General features: G+C 42.6%; 1 protein-coding gene across 1 annotated transcript in view; it reads right to left on the bottom strand.

Moving 5' to 3' along the window:
- SPTLC3 (serine palmitoyltransferase long chain base subunit 3) overlaps positions 1–18958 on the bottom strand; it is a 164599-nt gene that overhangs the window by 33465 nt on the left and 112176 nt on the right. Inside the window, exons 8-9 of the mRNA XM_023217963.1 lie at positions 13660–13879; positions 5448–5574 (exon numbers count right to left, since the gene is read on the bottom strand). Coding sequence (XP_023073731.1) covers positions 5448–5574; positions 13660–13879 — 347 coding nt within the window. The remainder of the gene's footprint in view (positions 1–5447; positions 5575–13659; positions 13880–18958) is intronic.

Raw genomic sequence — 18958 nt, forward strand, 5'->3', positions numbered from 1 at the left:
AAGCAAGGTGAGGAGAATTAGAGGGACAGGAGGATTTGCTATTTAGGATAGGGCCACTTCCCTAATAAGGCAGATTTTCAGCAGAACGGGGATGGCAGGGCGGGAGTGGGCCATGCAGATAGGTCAGAGGAGCAGTTTTAGAGGGACCAGCGAGTGCAAAGACCCTTCTGCGGGAGCTGCTCACTGTGTTTTAGGAAAAGCAAGGATGCCAGCTGCCTTCAGTGAGCTGAGCAAGGGAGGGGTGGCAGGACATATGGAGGACCACATCCTGAGAAGCTGTAAAGAACAGTCTGGATTCTGCTGAGTAAGCTGAAAAGACGACAGAAAGTTCTCAGTGGGGAAGTGACATGGTATGAGTTAGTTTTTTGTCTCTTTTTTCAAAAAGATAATTTTGGCTTCTGCGTGGAGAACAGGCCATAAAAAGGCAAGGGCAGAAGTGGGGAGAATATTCAGGAGGCTACTCCAGGAATCCAGGTGAGAGGTGATGGAGAGAGTGGTGGCTGTGTGAGAAGTGACCTGATTCTGGATATATGTTAAGTAGAGTGTGCAGGAGTTGCTGATAGAGTAGGAAGATGTGAGTTCGGGGAAAAAGGGAGAACTCCAGGGTGGGTAAAGCTATTGGAAAATTTGCAGAAGTAAGGGAAGAAAGTAGATGTGTTGAAAGTAGTATGTCTTTATTGAGTGTTTAGTGTGTATCAAGCATCATGCTAAGTTCCTTATCTGTATCACTTCACTTAATTCTTCTGACAACTTTAATTTGCAATGAAGGAACTAAGGCCAAGAGAGGGAAAGTGACTTGCCATTTACGGAGCAGATGTCAGGCCAGGCACCGCTGCAGGGCACACTCTGTGAATTAGCCCACATCATACAACCTGTCTTCTCTGAGAAATGGAAGTTTACCCAGAGTTGCGGAAAGAAGGTGTAGTAAGGTAAGATCAAGATTGGGAGTTCAAAAAATGTTGAGTGATTACTCGAAAAATGTACATCAAAGATTTAAACATGATAATAAGATGATTTTTTGACAATGCTTTCTTTAGGGGAGTCAGTGTGGTTTGGGGCTCACCTTCTTGTGGCTATGTATGCTATGTCTAGATAAGAAAACGACTGAGCTGCGATCTTTCTAGACCTTTCCAAAAGTAACCTCAATCACTGAGTGATCCCTTCCGTTGCCACAACTGGTGTGGAACCAATTCCCAGCTCCCAGTCCTATGAGATAAACATCCTCATGATCTTATTTAGCATAAACATTGACCTGAAATGGAGCAGGCTGGCAAGATGGAAGTTGAGTCATGACATATTTATTAAGCTGAGCACTGAGTTTGACACTCAGAGGAACACCAAAATAATTCAAGACACATTTCTTGCCCTTAAGGGGCTTACAACATTGGCTTGGCTGGAAGACCACCCAACATCCATTAGGATGGAGAAATCAAATCTCCGCTTTTGGACTCACTGCACTGCTCAGAGTGACAGGCCAGGAGATTAAAAGGGTCTTGGTGCATATGGAATGCATGCACGGCCTGCAGCCCCTCAGCCTGTGTGCATTAACTCCGCAAGCAGCCTGGCTGCAGAGTGAAGGTGGCTGTTTGTGCATAAACATTGTCATTTCACTGGGACTGCTATTTCATCTTTGAACCTTGGCATCAAAGGAACACTGACCTTATTCCTGTAGCTTGCCTTTCTTTGAAGCGTATGGCTTTGCATTGCAGATTAAAGTGAAGACATTCATCAAGGAACAGATCTGGCCAACTGCTCTCCAAACTCAACCCGAAACAAAGCCTTGAAAGACTCCAATCACAGTTGCAGTGGAGTGGGCTGAAGATGAAGGCTCAGAGCCCGGCTCCTCTTTCTCAGGTCCTGTAAGGCAGCTCTTGCATGAAACAGTGCATCCTTTGAGCTCTGGGCAACTTTACCCTGAGAGTGAGTCTATCTCTGCAAAAAGGGGTGAGCTAGTGCAGTGTCTCTAACCTGTCCTGCTCATTTGATTTAAAGCAGCCACTGTCGCAAATGAGGCCAGTGTGATCATTCACTGTGTGCCTTTGAATGCTTCAAAAGATGTGTCAGGCACAACTACCTGAAACTTGGCTGATAATTCTGTCAATTTTCTTTTTCTTCTACTTTCCTTTGTTTGTTTCTTTGAAAATAAACTGTCCCATATTTCTCCCTCATTCTCCTATCTTGCCTCTAAAAAAACCAGACCATACACATGACATTGTCTGTTTTTTTTTTTTTTTCTCTTAAGATGACAAGAGGAGTAAAGTGAGAAACTTTAAATGTGAGGTTAAAAAAATAACCAAAGAATTACTTAGGTATAAGGCTAAGAGAGAGAAGCAAGGGAAATATCTCCTACCTCAGGGGAAGAAAAATTGATGGCAGATGATTACTCATGTCTTTAATGTAATCTTTCTGCAGATCTTCCACTGTGATCAGATCAACAGAGCAAGTTCTGTCTGTGATGAAGTGGTAAGCCAATCCAGCGGACGGAAGGAAATGATTGTAAAGTTGCGTACATGTAAAGCAACTGATTCGGATGACATATACACTAAAGGACCCCAGAAATGAGTGAAAATTTTTGTTGAGACACAAGCTAATTTCTAGAATAACTTTTTCCTAGTCACTTGTCTTTAACACAAGACCAAAGAATAATTCTAGTCATTCTGAGACAATTCACTTAACTTGCATTTTTGCTTAAATCTCAAATAATTGATTTTCCATTAAGAAACACTTGAAGTTTAAGAAGAGAATTAATATGGCTTTATGGGAAGCCAGTAGTTCCAGGCCAGTTTTTTTCATACAGTGGAAAGCTTGTGGAGGAAAAGATGCCGCTCTATATGGCTTCAATGTTAAAAGGTTAAAAGATACCTGTTCAGGACAGGCATGGTGGCTCACACCTGTAATCCCAGCACTTTGAGAGACTGATATGGGCAGATCACTTGAGGCCAGGAGTTCCCGACCAGCATGGCCAACATGGTGAAACCCCGTCTCGACTAAAAAATACAAAAATTGGCCAGGTGTGGTGGCTCATGCCTGTAATCCCAGCATTTTGGGAGGCCGAGGTGGGTGGATCACCTGAGATCGGGAGTTTGAGACCAACCTGGCGAAACTCCGTGGCTACTAAAAATACAAAAATTAGCCAGGTGTGGTAGCAGGCACCTGTAATCCCAGCTACTCAGGAGGCTGAGGCAGGAGAATTGCTTGAACCCAGGAGGTGGAGGTTGCAGTGAGCTGAGATCACACCATTGTACTCTAGCCTGGGTGACAAGAGCGAAACTCTGTCTCAAAAAAAAAAAATAAAATAAAATAAAAATTAGCTGGGCATGGTGGTGTGTGCCTGTAGTCCCAACTACTCAGGAGGCTAAGGCAGGAGAATTGCTTGAGTCTGGGAGGTGGAGGTTGCCGTGAGCCCAGATCACATCACTACCCTCCAGCCTGGGCGACAGAGCAAGACTCTGTCTCAAATTTTTAAAACTCCCCAAAAAATGAACCCCCCGCTCCAAGAAAAGGTACCTGTTTATCCAATATCTGTATCCCTTAATTTACCCCAGCCTCTTTTTGGGGTGTGGCCATATGACTAGTTTTGGCCAATGGATTGTAAACAAGGTGATAAGAATCACCTCCAGGCTGACCCTCCCTTTCTTTTTACCTTGGTCACCATGGGGGCCATGTGTTGAGATGACGAACCCTTAAGGTGAAAGCAGCCTGAGTCACTGTCTTCAAGGACAAGCACTGTGTAGAGAGTTGACTGATTGGTATTAGATGTGATGCAAACAAGAAATACCTTGGTTCTGTGAAGCCACTGAGAGCTACAGGGTTTATTTATTATGGTGGCAAAACCTCCCTTATCCTGACTAATCCAGGATCTTATCTTAGAGGATATCTAGTCCTACTTCACTTCTGTCATAACGATGCTTCCTACAGCATCTCTGAGAAATGGTTCAAATACTTGTTGATCACCTCAGAAACAACAGCAAATAACAGTAGCAAGCAATTATATAATGCTTACTAATAATTGTCTCCAGACACAATGCTAAATATTTTATACAGATTAATGTATCTACTTCTCACAAAAACCTTGGCTCCTAAAGATCATTTTTTCTCACTTTATAACTGGATGAATTGAAGTACAGAGAAGTTGAGTCACTTGCTCGGGGTTGAATAGATAAGTCACTCGTCTAAGGCCACACACGAGTGAATAGTATCACAGGAGTCAGATCCAGGCAGCTACCTTCAGTCTCATACCATAAGGGCTTCCTAGACTGGACTGTCGTTTTCTTTTCACAAAGACCAATCAATAAGATGCGGAGTCATAACACTGAAAAGGCAAGCCTGGAAGGAATCCTAGAGATCAGCCAATCACTGCATTTCATATGGAGGAAAAAATATCCTCCTGCAGGCCTTTACCCTGCTTTAGTGAAAAAAAGTCCTATCTTTCAAAGAAGTGTCTCGGGAGCACTAGGGCTCAGTAGAAGGGCCCCAAGGGGTATCAGTATGGGGGTAAGTGAAGACACTACTTTAACTAGATCAGCCTTGTTCTTATCTGTTTTATACAGTAGGCTTCTGGTAAAATTTGTATGTGAATATTCTGCTGCTTTAATGATACCGAAAACTGATGGAGTACACCATACTTCTGTTGAAATAGCAGGCTTGGAGGGTTGCATTAAACAATGTAGGACTTCAGGACAGCTGGGAAGCGAGGTGAGGCACATGGATTGTACGGTCCAGTGGCCAGGATAAGTTGGCTACTTCCATAAATGTGCTCACTAGCTTGCCTGGCAGCAAGAACTGCCTTATTCAGCACTGTATCCCCTCTGATGTGTGACATGCGGTAGAAACTCTATAAACCACCTCTGCAAAACGGAGGGAGAGTTCCAAGAGGCTTTTATGAAACAACTTTTCAAAAAGGATTAATTTGGATTGAGCAAAGTAGCACAGTTTAGCTCTGGTCCCACTGGCAAAGAAATGGCTGGAAGGTTATTGTGTGTGTTTTGTCTATATATCCTCAAATGGCCAGTGGTGGCCTTCCATTGCCCAACCTCTGGCTATAAAAAATAAAAGGATGAAAAATTGGATATTAAATTGGCTACTTTGGTCTTAGGGAAACACAAGTGACAGCTCCAAGCAAGCACAGGCAAGCATGTGCATGCAAGCACGCGCACACACACACACAAACACACACACACACTATATTTGCTTCATTTCAACGTAATTGATCACACAAAGTTATCTAAATTTGCTGTTCACAATGAGGTAAATTAGAAAGTTTTCTTTGCTTTAACGAAGGGTTTTTATGTGGTGCGCTAACAGCAGTTTTTGTGCATTTATCACATGGCTTGATTTACAAATAGGGTTCTATAAGATAAAGGTGTGTATTTGAGAAGCGGAAAGATTAATGAGGCAGAAGGGAGACAGAACGATGCAAGAGCTGTGCTCTATGCGGATCCTCTTACCTTGTGTGGTCCCATCCAGTCCCATGAGATGTTTTAGTGATCTGATGATTTGCTCTGCTATCGGTGGGCTCATGGATGAAGCATAGACAGCACTATGCGAGTGAACCCGTAAATAATCCACAAGGTCCTTAAATAAAGAGGGAAAACCCAAAAAGAAGGCAAGTAAATCTCAACACTGGTGGTAGGAATTACATCTAGTCCCATCCCCATCTTCATAACTCAAAAGAGGAATGGGGTCCAACTCTCAATGGTTTTCATCAAACTATTTTTTTCTATTTCCTTCATAGTTTCTCCCTCAAAAACCTAGAATCTACAGCAAAGCAGGATGCTGCAAGTTTGGAGTTGAACTTTAAGGCAAAACCAGATGTGTGAAGAAAAATGATTCCTGAAGCATTTGTTGTGTACCTACTATGTGTGAGCACTGACTTTGTGTTCAGTGCCCAAAGAACACAGGATGTGGTCCTTGCCCTTGAGAATATTATATGTGATTGTGCCCATGAACGAGCATGGTAGAATAAGTCATAGTCCATGCAAACTAGGACATGCAACAGGGCTGCAAGATGCAGAGGAAAGAGACAGGGTCCTTCTAGCTGAGGTAGTTAGAGAAGGTTCCAACGAGGAGATATGATTAAGCCTTGAAGAATGAAGATAATTAAGGAGGAAAAGAAAACGTGGAGGGAGGGTGGCAGAAGAGAGAAGCTGAACATAGGAACACAAGCAAGAAAGCAGAAGGCATGCATAGCAGAGTGTTTACAAAAAATAACTGTAATTCTCTCACTGCCTGTAACCATGCATCTTTGCAATTCAACTTTGCAGCTCCCTCCATCAAAAGGCAGATTAATCTGGGCTGGCCTTGTGACTTTCTTTGTCCAGTAGTATGTGGCAGAAATGATGGTGTGGTGGTTCTGAGTCTGTGCCTCAAAATGCCTTGAGTACTTTTGTCCTCTCAGAACTCTCTCCAGCTGCTATGTGAATAAGCCTGAGCCAGCTTGCTGGAGGATGACAACCATGTGGAAAAGACAAGGACCACTCCAGCTGAAGCTACCCCAGGCCAAGCAGTGCTCTGCTGACTCAGCAATGGACTGTTGTACAGAAGCAAGTCCAGATGAGACCGAAAGAACTCCTCAGCTGAGCCCAGCCCACATTGTTGATGGACAGAATCGTAAGCTAAATAAATGGTGGTGATTTTAGACACCAAATTTGGGGGTGGTTTGTTACACAGCAAAAACTAATGGAGGCAGCATGTTTGGAGGACAGCAAAGGACAGTTTGAGTACAGGTTTGTGGGAAATGAAACCAGAATATAGGTTAGGACCAGATAAACTCTGGTTATGCCTTGGGCAGCAGATAACTATTGGAATTTTGTGTATTTTGTGTAACACTCTTTGGAATGCTGAGCTGTTACAGAATTCTGGTCTTCAGTGGGAGGAGCCATTTTTCACCTGTATGCCTGATTCCTGAGGCCAAATGTAAGGTCCCAAGTAAGCTTGCTGAAAGCCCTAAGAAGCTCCAGTAACTTAATGCCGCAGTGGTGAGGGCCTCAGAGCTGGCACCTGCAGGTGCTTCCTCCCTTCCTCCCTCCGTCCCTCCCTCCCTCCCTCCCTCCCTCCCTTCTTTCCTCTTTTCTTCTCCCCCTTCCTCCTTCCACCTTTCCTTCCAGCAAGAATATACCAATGACTTTCTATGTCTAGACATGTGTGGGAGTCCAGGAGGGGAGGGAGGATAGAAAAGGACCATAAGGCTAGTCCCTGGCAACCGTTATCCATTTATATAAATGAAATTAAGTTTTTTGCTGATTCTTTTATCTGGTGAGCCTCACGAAAAAAGCTGGGTGGGTTTTCCCCATATCTGAAGAGTATGTGCATGATGCTGGCCTGACTGAATTCATCAGCCACAGGGTATCCAGAAAGTTCACTTTGGAGTATCTGAGGTGCCTCAAAGAGATGACAGCAGTCATGTGCTAGAGTAGCTACAGTCTGGGCTGTCCTTCACAGTGCCATGTTCCGTGCTCCTGGGGGGCAGCAGCAGGGATTGCCTTTCTTTGTTGGAGCAAATATCTCCCTACAGAATGCAGGGGAAGTCAATGAGGAGACGGTGGGTGGGTCCTGGGAATTGGATGATGGAGGCTCATGTGGGCCTCTGTCAGGAACAAGGTGTTTCAAGGGTGTGATCTGGCCATGAGGGTTGGGGAGATTTGGATAGATGCAGAGGAGCAAAAAGTATGGGACTGTCCTAAAATTAGGAATAAGGATGGCATCTTATGGGCACAGAGTAGAGGTGTCAATTGGGAAGAGAGGGAGAAGCCAGTGCTTCTGAGATAAGGGGATGAGGAGCTGTCCCCTTGGAGGGAGTATAACCAGGAGTTACAGCGCAGCCTCTGGTGCCCAATAGCTTGGATTCAAATCCTGGCTTTGCCACTTACTGCTGTGTGACTATGGGCCAGCTACTAAGTCTCTCTGTGCCTTAGTTGGCTTCTCTGAAAAATGAGATCATAGTAATACCTGTCTCGGAGTTTATGAGGATGAAATGGGTGAATACATATATGAGATGCTTAGAAAAGCATCTGGTACACAGTGAAACAGTGAATGCCTGATGCACTTGGTAACTTTCTTTCTTTCTTTTTTTTTTTTGACAGAGTCTTGCTCTTTCGGCCAGGCTGGAGTGCAGTGGCATGACCTTGGCTCACTGTAACCTCTGTCTCCTGCGCTCAAGCAATTCTCCTGCTTCAGCCTCCCGAGTATCTGGGACTACAGGCGTGTGCCACTACGCCCGGCTAATTTTTGTATTTTTTGTAGAGACGGGGTTTCACCATGTTGGCCAGGCTGGTCTCGAACTCTTGACCTCTGGTAATCCACTCACCTTGGCCTCCCAAAGTGTTGTGATTATAGGCATGAGCCACCACGCCTGGTCAATTATTGTTAATGAATGGCCGATTGAAAGATTCTTAGAACTGGGAGCAAGGGGTGGGAGGAGGGGACCAAAATACAAAAGCTTCTTGGAGTGTCCTTGTTTCAACTCTCTCATTTTGCACACAGTTACATTCTAAGGTTGTGTGACTACACATTGAGAGACCCATACATCAAACCAAGGATTTTCAGCCTAGCTCTTCCTGCATACTTATGGGGAGGGGTGGCAGCAGGAGTGAAAAGGAAGGAAAAGAGAGACGTTTTCAATAAGGGAGTACCCAGGCTTGATGACAGGTTGAATGACCCTGAAGAGCTAATAAGGCTAGAAGCTAACAGCATAGCTGATATTCCCCGGTGGCCTGAGGTTCCATTTTAGGAACTTTGTATGCATTAATACATTTAAACTTCACAATAATTCTTTCAGGTAGATACTGTTTTAATTGGCATTTTGTAGACAGAACAACTGAATCACAGAGAAGTTTACACAATTATTCCCAAAAGATGGTAGAACAAGGATTTAGACCCAAAGAAGCTGACTCTGGAGCCTCACCCTTAGACCGCACTTGACTTCTCCAGACTTCTCCCCAGAAGAGTAAGCTTGGTGTGGTGTGAGGGGGGCCAGGAGAGCACAGACCCCAATTCCACTCTCCTTACCCTACGGTGCTTTCCCTAACTCAGGGACTGTTCCTCTTTTTGGAGAGGGTGGGGAGACGTCCTGATCTACTCATCCGTATGGTACTAAACCACAGATTGAGTCACACTGGTCTCAAAATGTTTCATGTCTATCTCTCTTGTTTCTCCAAAACGGACTGAAATTTCCTTGAGAGCAGGGATGGAGCTTTACACTTCTTTTAAAATCCACAGTGGTGGATACCATACCTAGTAGTGGCCTGCTAAATACTGACAGTCTAATGGAAAACAGAGGAGTTTTAGAGATGGAGGAAAGATGGCCAGGGGCCTCAAAGCGTATAGGGTATTACTGACTTAGCTTGGGGGTCATCACTGACAAAGATCAGACAAGGAAACAAAACAAAACTTCCTTTGATCTTGAAAAGGGCTCTTCCCAATGTCCCCAACCCTAATTCACAGATTGAGACATTTTTTAAAGTCAAGGCCATGAGCCTTCTTAGTTTGAATGAATACCTCATCGGTGCAGCATTGGTTCCTTTTAATGTTAAGACTATCTTGCCCCAAATTTTATTTTTTTTGGACTGAGTTCGCTTTCTCTCAGGGTCTGAGTTTCTGGATGGAGGTTTATTTGCTTGTGTGGTTCAAAAAATGGAGCTCTTTGAGTAACTTCTGGAGAGTGTCAGGGAGAACCTTGATTCCTGGCTACGAATTCCCCCTCTTGTTTCCCTCTCATAATGGGTGCTATGAGCCATGAGTTAAGAGGTGGCTTTGGTCTTTTGTAAGGTGATTCTGGGATGTGTCTTCTTCAGGGTGGGCTAGAGGTCTCCTCATACTGAGGTTTCCACATCGATTTGGAAGTTCAAAACCCTGATTGTTTTCTCTACCCATGGGCCTGAAGTTCAAGGGCAAGGGTGGCTTTTTTTTGGGAGGAAATCAGACAGGAGGCTCTTAGAATAAACATCTTAGAGCTCACTCCATGACCCCTGCTTACTTCAAAGGGATGTTAAATACAGCCAGGGCCTAGCGTGCAGGGCAGGGCTCGCTTTTTAGAGCGACCCAGCTTTGGCTGGCAGGCGGGCTTCTGGGGCTAATGCTCACCCCAAATTTGTCCGCCCTGTCCCAGTTCCTTTCTCCAGAATTCCAGCCCTGCAGCCTATCAGTTACAAGGGCTACCATCGCTTCATTCATTTGCAAGTCTCTGGTCAGCCTGTGGAGGCTGTGAGAGCCAGTGTTCAGTGCCAAGACTCAAGATCCTTGTCTGGGGAAAAGTTTGGGGTCTTCGGCATTGACCACATTTCCCAGCCACAGGATCAATACAGATGTAAAAGAATAAAAATAAGAAACCTAGTCTCATCAGCTTAGGCTTCCCTTCAAAGAAGCCATTCATGGCATGGAGCTCTGACAGGTGGAGAGAAGTAGTGATCTGGAATTTCATCAGGAAAGTCTTGAAAGGACAGACTCCTCCAAGTTAGGCTGTTCACTGTGCATCTATAGTGGCTCCAAACTCAAAGTGAGAATAACAGCAAAACTCTGCTGGCTCTGGACAGACTGTTAGCAGTTTCCTTGAGTGGAAAGAGGGGATCACAGCCTGGCAGCAACCTCCAATTAGCAGAGGGGAATTTGTAGGACACTTTGTGAGGAAAAGGCTCTGAGGTCAAAACAAAACCTCTGTTTTCTCTGGTAGTATCGTCATGCTAAACCATTTTTTCCTCCTTGTTTTCAAATACATTTCATTACATGACTCATCTAGTTGCTAATATATAAAGCTCTGACCTTGACTCATTCCATAAAGATTTCCAGAACCTCCCAGACACTATTATTGGAAATGCAGCCCCTCTACACCAATATTAACATCATTTAAAAAGAGAGTTAAGAGCCAGATGTTTTTATCTTTTTTTCTAGAATTTTGGAGCTAACTGATTATTTTCAAATTTCAGGGTTTACTGAGAACCCTATGGGCACAGTGAAATTGAAATTATATACAGTTTCAGAAAAACAGCAAGTCTGAACGTGTGTACTTTAACTTTTTTATGTTCAATTTTGTTGCTTTTGTATACATTGGTTTAGAATCCTAGCTATTTTGCAATAATCTCCTAAACTGAGCTATATGGCAAAGTATCTGGGAGATTAGTCGTCTATCTATCAACTGCCTATCTATCTTACAGTACAGTTATCTGAGTTTGAAAACTGTACTCTAATTATTTCAACATACTAGTAGAAGTAGTTTTTCAAACAAAAATCTTTAGTATTTGCCCAATCCTATGTTGTTTCAGTTAAAAAGCATAATTTAAACAGACTCAAAGTAAAAATTCTTCACAAAATTGTCTAAAGTTCATAGGAATACAATATATGATTTGACTTGAAATTATACATAATAAAAATTAACATAATTGAAAAGAATTAAAGGTACAAAGGAACAGATACCTAAGTTCCATTAAATCATGGGCTCATTAGGCCGAAAGGAAGCCTGTTTACCCAGGTTTGCCACAGTCTCATCAAAACCATAGGTGTGTATCTGACTGATTTTCAAGTCATCAGGGATACATGCATTTTCTTAAGTGCGCTCCTGCTCACCGCCCAGGTCTTGGAAACAGCCCTGTGTTTTCAAGGTTTTGCATCTTGCTGTTTTAGCGGGGTAGATCTCAGGGGAGGCTAACGGGTCTCTGCCAAACACGCCCTAATTCTTTCTGCCATCTAGTGGTAAATGTAGACACTGCAGTGCAACATGAAGGGAAGAGAAGACAGAGAAAGGTGGGGAGGAGAAAGGAGGGAGAGGAGAGGGAATGAACGATGCGACCCTCTGGTTCTAAATATGCATAAAACAAGCATTTTAAAAGGCAAGAAAAGGAACAGGTGTACATACTTTTTCTGCATCCGGATTAATGTAAATAATGGTAAATTTCACAATTCCTCGGTATCTACGCCAAATGAGTAGAAATTGTGTACACTGGAACATCTACACCTTAAAAATACTCTTGCTAATGTCAGAATGGAGAGCATGAGAGAGAATCATGGTGAACTGGTCTCTACTTCTGCTAGTCACGAGCCTTTGTTTAAAGTGGGTATCAAATGAAGGCACTCTAGGAGGAAAAATGTGACATCCACCAAATTTGACAACATTTCGAGGACTGGCTTGCTTCAGTTTATTCAGGTGCCTTTGGTTCAGGAAACAGAGTTACGCTTGGTTAAAAATTTCGAAGTTCAGAACTGCTGCTAAAGTAATCACAAAACCACAAGCTCACAAGGCAATGTAGCCGGGATCAGGGAGCTCCTAAATTTGAGACCCTCTGATCCTACTGCTTCTGCAGTCTAGCAAGGGAACATTTAACCTTTCACCAGATTTAGCTGAATTTTGTAAGATCCTGGGCATTCCCAATGGTTTTAGCATTACCCGGCTAATTCCCGCAGGCAAGTGGAGAGGGGATGAAAAACAATGCTTTGAGCCCGAAAGAAAGCAGTGCTTATTGAAGGGTAAAAACCACTTAAAACTCTGAACATTTTAAGCATCTGTGCATTTCATGGCAGAGCCAGTGGCCAGAATTAAATCTGTTGTTTTAAATCATGAGCTTTCAATGAGAGGACTGTTTTCTGCTGCACTTCTTGGTTTGTCTAACTGGTTTACCAGAAGTTCCTGTTCATCTCAATAGGTAAGGAAGTGGGGATTTTTGTTGATATCACTTGCATGCACTGGTTTTGGGCCTACTGTACCATCCTAAGCTGAGCCAACATCACTGTCATGCTCTTTGGGACAGGTGTAGGTTTTTCTGAGATAGGTGTCAGAATTTGGACAAGGCTGTCCTCTCATTGGTCGGATAACTGGCTCCTTTATCTCTCAAACCCAGGTTTGAATATTGGACTTTCTTTGTCCCTTCCCTTTCCCTCCTTTTAAATTTCTCTCAAATATTTATTGTTTTATTTTCACAAACCTCTTGGTGATATTGACCAAGTGGACTCAAGATCCTTGACAGGGCCAACATTCACTTAACAGTCTAATCCCAGCAGATAAGAATTTTTAAGGCATATTGATAAGATACTGGAGAATGGCAGGATTTGACCTATGGTTTATGCAACATTATGGAAAGAATTTTTTTTTGCAGAGAAAATTTCTTAAAAGTACATTCCTGCCACCATTTTGATTAGAACTCTTAAAACCCACAACTCGTAGCATAGGGTCAGCCTCCCTAATAACTAACATTTGCCTACTGTTGCTGTTACCTTCCTTGTGTTTTTTAATGCCACAAACCCCAAACTGCTTATAGTTTTCAGAACATCCCTTATCACTTCTGTGGCTTGGTATACATTATTCTCTCTCTCTGTGTTAAATACGGCCCCCCCATTATCTGTCTACAAGGTGGACATTCAATCTAAACCATGTCCTAAATACTACTTAACAAAGTTCATTATTCCTCTCCCTGGTACTTTGCACCTTGTGTACATGGCCAGTGTTGCCATTTCATTATAATGTGATCACTCATCACATCCTCCTCTTCACTATTCGAGGAAGAGCTCCTCAACATTCTGGGCCTTATCTGGCTGTGAACCCATTGTAGCCAGGCTGGAGTGATCAGCTGAGGTGTGGTGAACTGAATTGAAGCTTTCATGAAATTAGAGAAGCCCTACACACGGCATCCCCAGGGCGTTCAGGTTTTAAACAGACACAAGGAGTCCCTCTCTTACCTTCCTTCCAGCTATGTAACCTCCTGCAGCTCCAAAGCTTTTGGTGAATGTGCCCATGAGCACATCAACTTCGTGAGGGTCTAGTCCAAAGAATTCCGTGACACCTCGGCCGGTTGGGCCCACGGCCCCAATACTGTGAGCTTCATCCATGTAGAGGTAAGCCTTGTATTTTTTCTTTAGAGCTATGATCTGGGGCAGATGCACGATGGAACCTTCCATGCTAGGACAGAAGGAGAAATGCTCATAACTAACAAATACCCTCCTGGGAAGCTCTGTCAGCTTCCCCATCAGTACATCCTAGGCAGTCTTCCCTGACACACGCCACTCCTTTGTTCTGAAGGCATGTTTTATTTGTCTGAGACAACCCTCTCAATCTTGTAAGGCTGGTTGGGCATTTCTATGCTACTTGGATAAAATAATTTATATTCAATGGATTTAAGTGCTTTTGCTTTCAGCTAATTCCCAAGCAAACAACCAGCTCACTGCATTATTGATCCAATTTATTTGTAACTAGACTGACCATTTTGGATTCTAGTTATTCTGCTAGAATAGATTAAATTACTCTATAGTCATTCCCTTTTTCTGCCTGGCATTGCCTGTTTGGCCAGGTCTGTTTGACTTAAATTCAGTGCTTGAATTGCCATAGATTAAAAGAGGGAATTAAAAAGACACAGAACTTTATTTAAGACATCATAGTGTTAATTAAAGTACAATAGGAAGTCTTTAAGACCTCTTGTTCAATACCCACTGCAAGTCAAAGACTGAGGTGTCTCCTCTTTCTGTTCCTTTAGGGTAGAGGAACAGAAAGTTGAGTAAGCATCAGAATCCTCTGAAGCATTTGTTAAAACACAGATTGCTAGACTCCCACCCCAGAGTTTCTGATTCAGTCGGTATTGGGTGGGCTGAGAACATGCATTTTTGCCAAGCTCCCAGGAGATGCTACCACCAATGGTTGGGGACCACACACAGGGGCCACTGCTGTAGATGAGCTCTTTTGTTTTAGCCTGAAGTGCTTTATTTTTCATGATATTGTAAGTTGCAAAAGCACTTCATGTCCTGTGATCTGGGGAAGATACATGATAGACTTTCCATGCTAGGGCAGAGAGAGAAATGCTCTGTATTAACAAACACCCTCCTGGGAAGCTTTGTTACATCCTCTGGCACAAAGGGAAAAAAATGAAATCTACGAATAAGTAAAATTAAAATTTATATTGACATGGCACCTCTGGGACTCAATGGATTAAAAAAATCTGACACGAATCAGTTCTCAGAACACTTTGCAAGCTGTGTCTATGTTGCACACAGTTTTGATTGCGTTGACAGGCGAGTTGTACGAAAACACACAGACATACTCACCACACAAAGGAACTTGTCAAACAATTCAAACAACCCTTTAGGTTAGTTCCAGAGCTAATTCACTGAATCAAACAGAGTTGAACTTCTCCTTTTTCCCCTAATTATTTATTAGATTAAATTTAATGTATTAAAAAATAAGCTTAAGTGTTAGGTCGATTCAGTCAAAACAGTCCAGCTGGCTGTGTACACAGTTACCCAGACCAACGGGTGTTGGTTTGCAGAGAGTATCATGATCATTGGGTGCAGCATTTGTGTGTTCCACGAGATAGTTTTGGACGGCTGAGTTCAGATTTTAATGAAATAAAGGCCAAATAGAGTTGTCTTTTCTTGTGTAACTTTGTGAGTTAATTCTAACATGTTCTTAAATTAATTGCTTGTTAAAATTGTTTCCACTGAGGAGAAGACAGTCTGGCCATCTGGCTGCCTAAGTGTACTAACTTTGAACTTGGGCAATTTGCATGATGTTCTCTGCCTCAGTTTCCTCATATGTAATACAAACAGGATGATGGGCCCCTCCTCACATGGTCTTTATAACAATCACTTGAAATCATGCTTGTAAACTACCTGATCCATGATGGGCATTTAGTGAATCGTTACGATCCTTAGGAGGAGGAACTTAGGAGGAAATGGTTGTAACGAGTCCTAACTTGGGAAACTGGGAGCCCTTGACAATGTTCTGTGTTGTATCTTATACGAGTGAGGCATGTGGGTGTCATGCTGGATGTCATACATAATAAATGGCCACAGGTCCTCAGAAATCTAGAATTTTCTTCTTTTTAAAATGTTGTAAGTTGGTAACACAAATATGCCAAAAAACCTGATACGCCACAAATAGCCATTCTTTGTTCTGGAACTGAATTTGACAGGAGCCAAAGTTAATGTTCCACAATGTTTGTAGACACTGCAGGCAGCTAATTAACCATCCTTCCATCGGCTGGAACATCGGCTGGTCTAGCTGATGTTAGGAGCCTGCCCACCTGGTTTATATTTCTTCCTCTAAGATTAATGACTCTACAATACTGTTGACTTCTGGAGTTAATGCAGGGCACACATAGAGTCCTAGGGAGAACTCAGCTTTTATAGAGCTATATTCACCCATGCTAAGTTTTCATTTTCACAATGTGATCAAATTTGAATTGAGCCTTTTCCCATAGTGGGATATTGAGTCTAGTGCATGCATAAAAAGGCTATCTATGTTATTCCCATGAATTGCTGTCAAAAAACAGTGCCAAAAATGATATAGAAAACGAGAACAGCGTTTTATTCTTTCTTCCTGAATGGAAGGTTGTGTTTTTCTTTTGACTTCAATAGAAGAAAAACAACTAAAACACAACTGTAGGTAAAGATAATTCCATGAGTTAATTTGAAGCTCTGTTCAGGGACTTGAATTATTCTTAAACCAGCAAGCCAGTGAATAATTCCTTTATATCTTTTCTATTACATAATGTATTAGCTAAGTGACAAGCCTCCTTTTTGAAATCTCCCTCTCACCACTTTTCCCTCCACATATAAACCATATTATCCACTGGCAGATGGAGAATGAAACCACTGGCTAGCTAACTCACATGGTGGAAAAATCTCCTTGGTGGGCCCAAAGTATAACTCAAAACAAGAAGGCAAGGTGGAAAGAGAGAAAAAGAAAGTTAAGATCAATGAAAAATAAAGTGACGAATGTTTTCTTATTCTTTTATTTGTTTAAACCATAGAGATACAGGTGAGAGTTTACCACTGAAGTTCTCAATCCTTAAATTTACATTGTTTTGAGCGTAGGAGAATAGATTACACTCTTACAGTAAATGGTATTCTGAGGTTACAGCATATGTGCCTATGTTTATATATGTATTTGTTTTGGAAGAGCTGACTATTATTCCTTGATTAATTTTATTTTGGAAGTTAGTGCTCCAGCTATGCTAGTTTATGCGCCAGGTTGTTTGGGACACTGCACCTTAAGGATATGTTTGAATAATTTTGATATTCTCTACCACTGTGAGTTGATAAGAGATCTAGACTTCTCAGAGACATGAAATTAGAAAATGAGATTTTAAAATGATACTTAATGAAAACATACAGCTCAGAACACTGAAACAATACTATTTTAGTTTTAAACCCAAAGTCATGCATTCATGAAACTTTGGATTTCAAGTTTCAATGCTCGTGTGTTACAGATGAAGAAATTGAGGCCTAGATAGGTTAATGGTAAAGGTCAAATGGGTGATCTTGCATTTTCCATGTTTACTTCACTGGATGTGGACACATGGGCTGACTCTTCTATTTACATTGAGCCTTTGTCTCACCAGGGCCACCTGGTTTTAATCCCAGCTCTGCCTCATCTCAGTTATCTGTCCTGGGGCAAGTTATCTAAACCTCTGAGCCTCAATTTCTTCATATTTACAGTAACTTCTTGGAGGCTTACTCAGGGTTGCACATGGGAAATGTTAGCAAGGAGTAGACACATGGTCGATGTGAGTTTCTTTCTCTAACGTCCACTTTCTGGATGGAAGAAGAGCAAATAACCTTGCAACATAGATGACTTATTGTTTTCTGAGTTGCAACTTCTTAGACTGAAAATCAATGTGACGATGAAGACAGCCACTCTTGGTTGTGAGCTCTCTATGGGCTGGGCCTCTCCCAACACTAGCTTATATGACCTCATTCAATACTTATTATTACCGAAGTACCCTATGGAGGCCACACAGATGTAGGTGGTGATGCCAGGATTTGAACCTAGGTCCCAGGCCTGCCTCCAAATCCTGACTCCTCTATGTTCTACATAAGAATAATAATACCTATGAATGATGACATTATTATTATTAGTTTTCTGACTTCTCAGACTGGGTATCTAGCCTTTTCTATCTCGATATCTCCCTGAAAATTTCTGATTTGGCTGATTGCTCTCTTTGGGGGTTATGAAAAAATTGATGTGTGTAGTCTCTGTGGTGATGTATGTGGAGGTACTTTAGCCATGGTGGCAGACCACAAGCAAGAGAAAAAATCTGGGAGTTAAAATTCAAAGGAGGCTTTGTGTAGGTATCAACAAGATATGCATTCCTAATATACCTCTGAAGAGTAGGAGTGCATTTGTGAACTATTGACTTCACATTCCTAACCCTCCTTTAGAAAATACTATGGGAAATAATTTTTTTTTTTTTTTTTTTGAGACAGAGTCTCTCTCTGTTTCCCAGGCTGGAGTGCAGTGGCATGATCTTGGCTCATTGCAACCTCCGCCTCCCAGGTTAAAGTGATTATTGTGCCTTAGTCTCCTGAGTAACTGGGATTATGGGAGTGCACCACCACACCTGGCTAATTTTTGTATTTTTAGTAGAGGTGGGGTTTCACCATGTTGGCTAGGCTGGTCTCAAACTCCTGACCTCAAATGATCCACCTGCCTTTGTCTCCCAAAGTGATAGGATTACAGGCATGAGCCACTGCATCTGGCCTTATCTGGTGAGAGTTGCAAATTAGAACACCTGTGTAAAAGCTTTTCCTTTGAGGTTTAAGGCTGTAGAACTGAACTCTAGGCTACCTTTGTTTTACAGATGAGGAAATTGAAGCCCCCAAGAGCTATTGAGGCTTGTCAAAGAGATGCCCTGTTTCCTATCTGTGAATGTGGCCTTTTAGGTCTTGGTCTCATGTAAAGCCAACATTCCTGTGTGGGTGAAATGAAAGGAACCTCCTTGTGAAGGAAATTTCATGGAAAGTGGGGACTTCACTCTGTGTCGTCACCAGGTTGATTGAACCACTGTGGTAGATGGCTTCCGAAGATGGCTGCCTGCAAAGCTTCCCATCCTTATACATACAAGTGGATCCTCCATCAGGGGGTAGGGTCTATTTCACCTTCTTTTGAATCTGGGCTGGCCTCATGATGTGCTTGGGCCAATGGGTCAGGGCAGGAGGGATAATGTCCCAGGGCTGGCAGCCTTCACTTTTGATCTGTTGGAAGCCA

The sequence above is a fragment of the Piliocolobus tephrosceles genome, chromosome 20 (assembly GCF_002776525.5).
Source record: "Piliocolobus tephrosceles isolate RC106 chromosome 20, ASM277652v3, whole genome shotgun sequence".
NCBI classification, from domain to species: Eukaryota; Metazoa; Chordata; class Mammalia; order Primates; family Cercopithecidae; genus Piliocolobus; species Piliocolobus tephrosceles.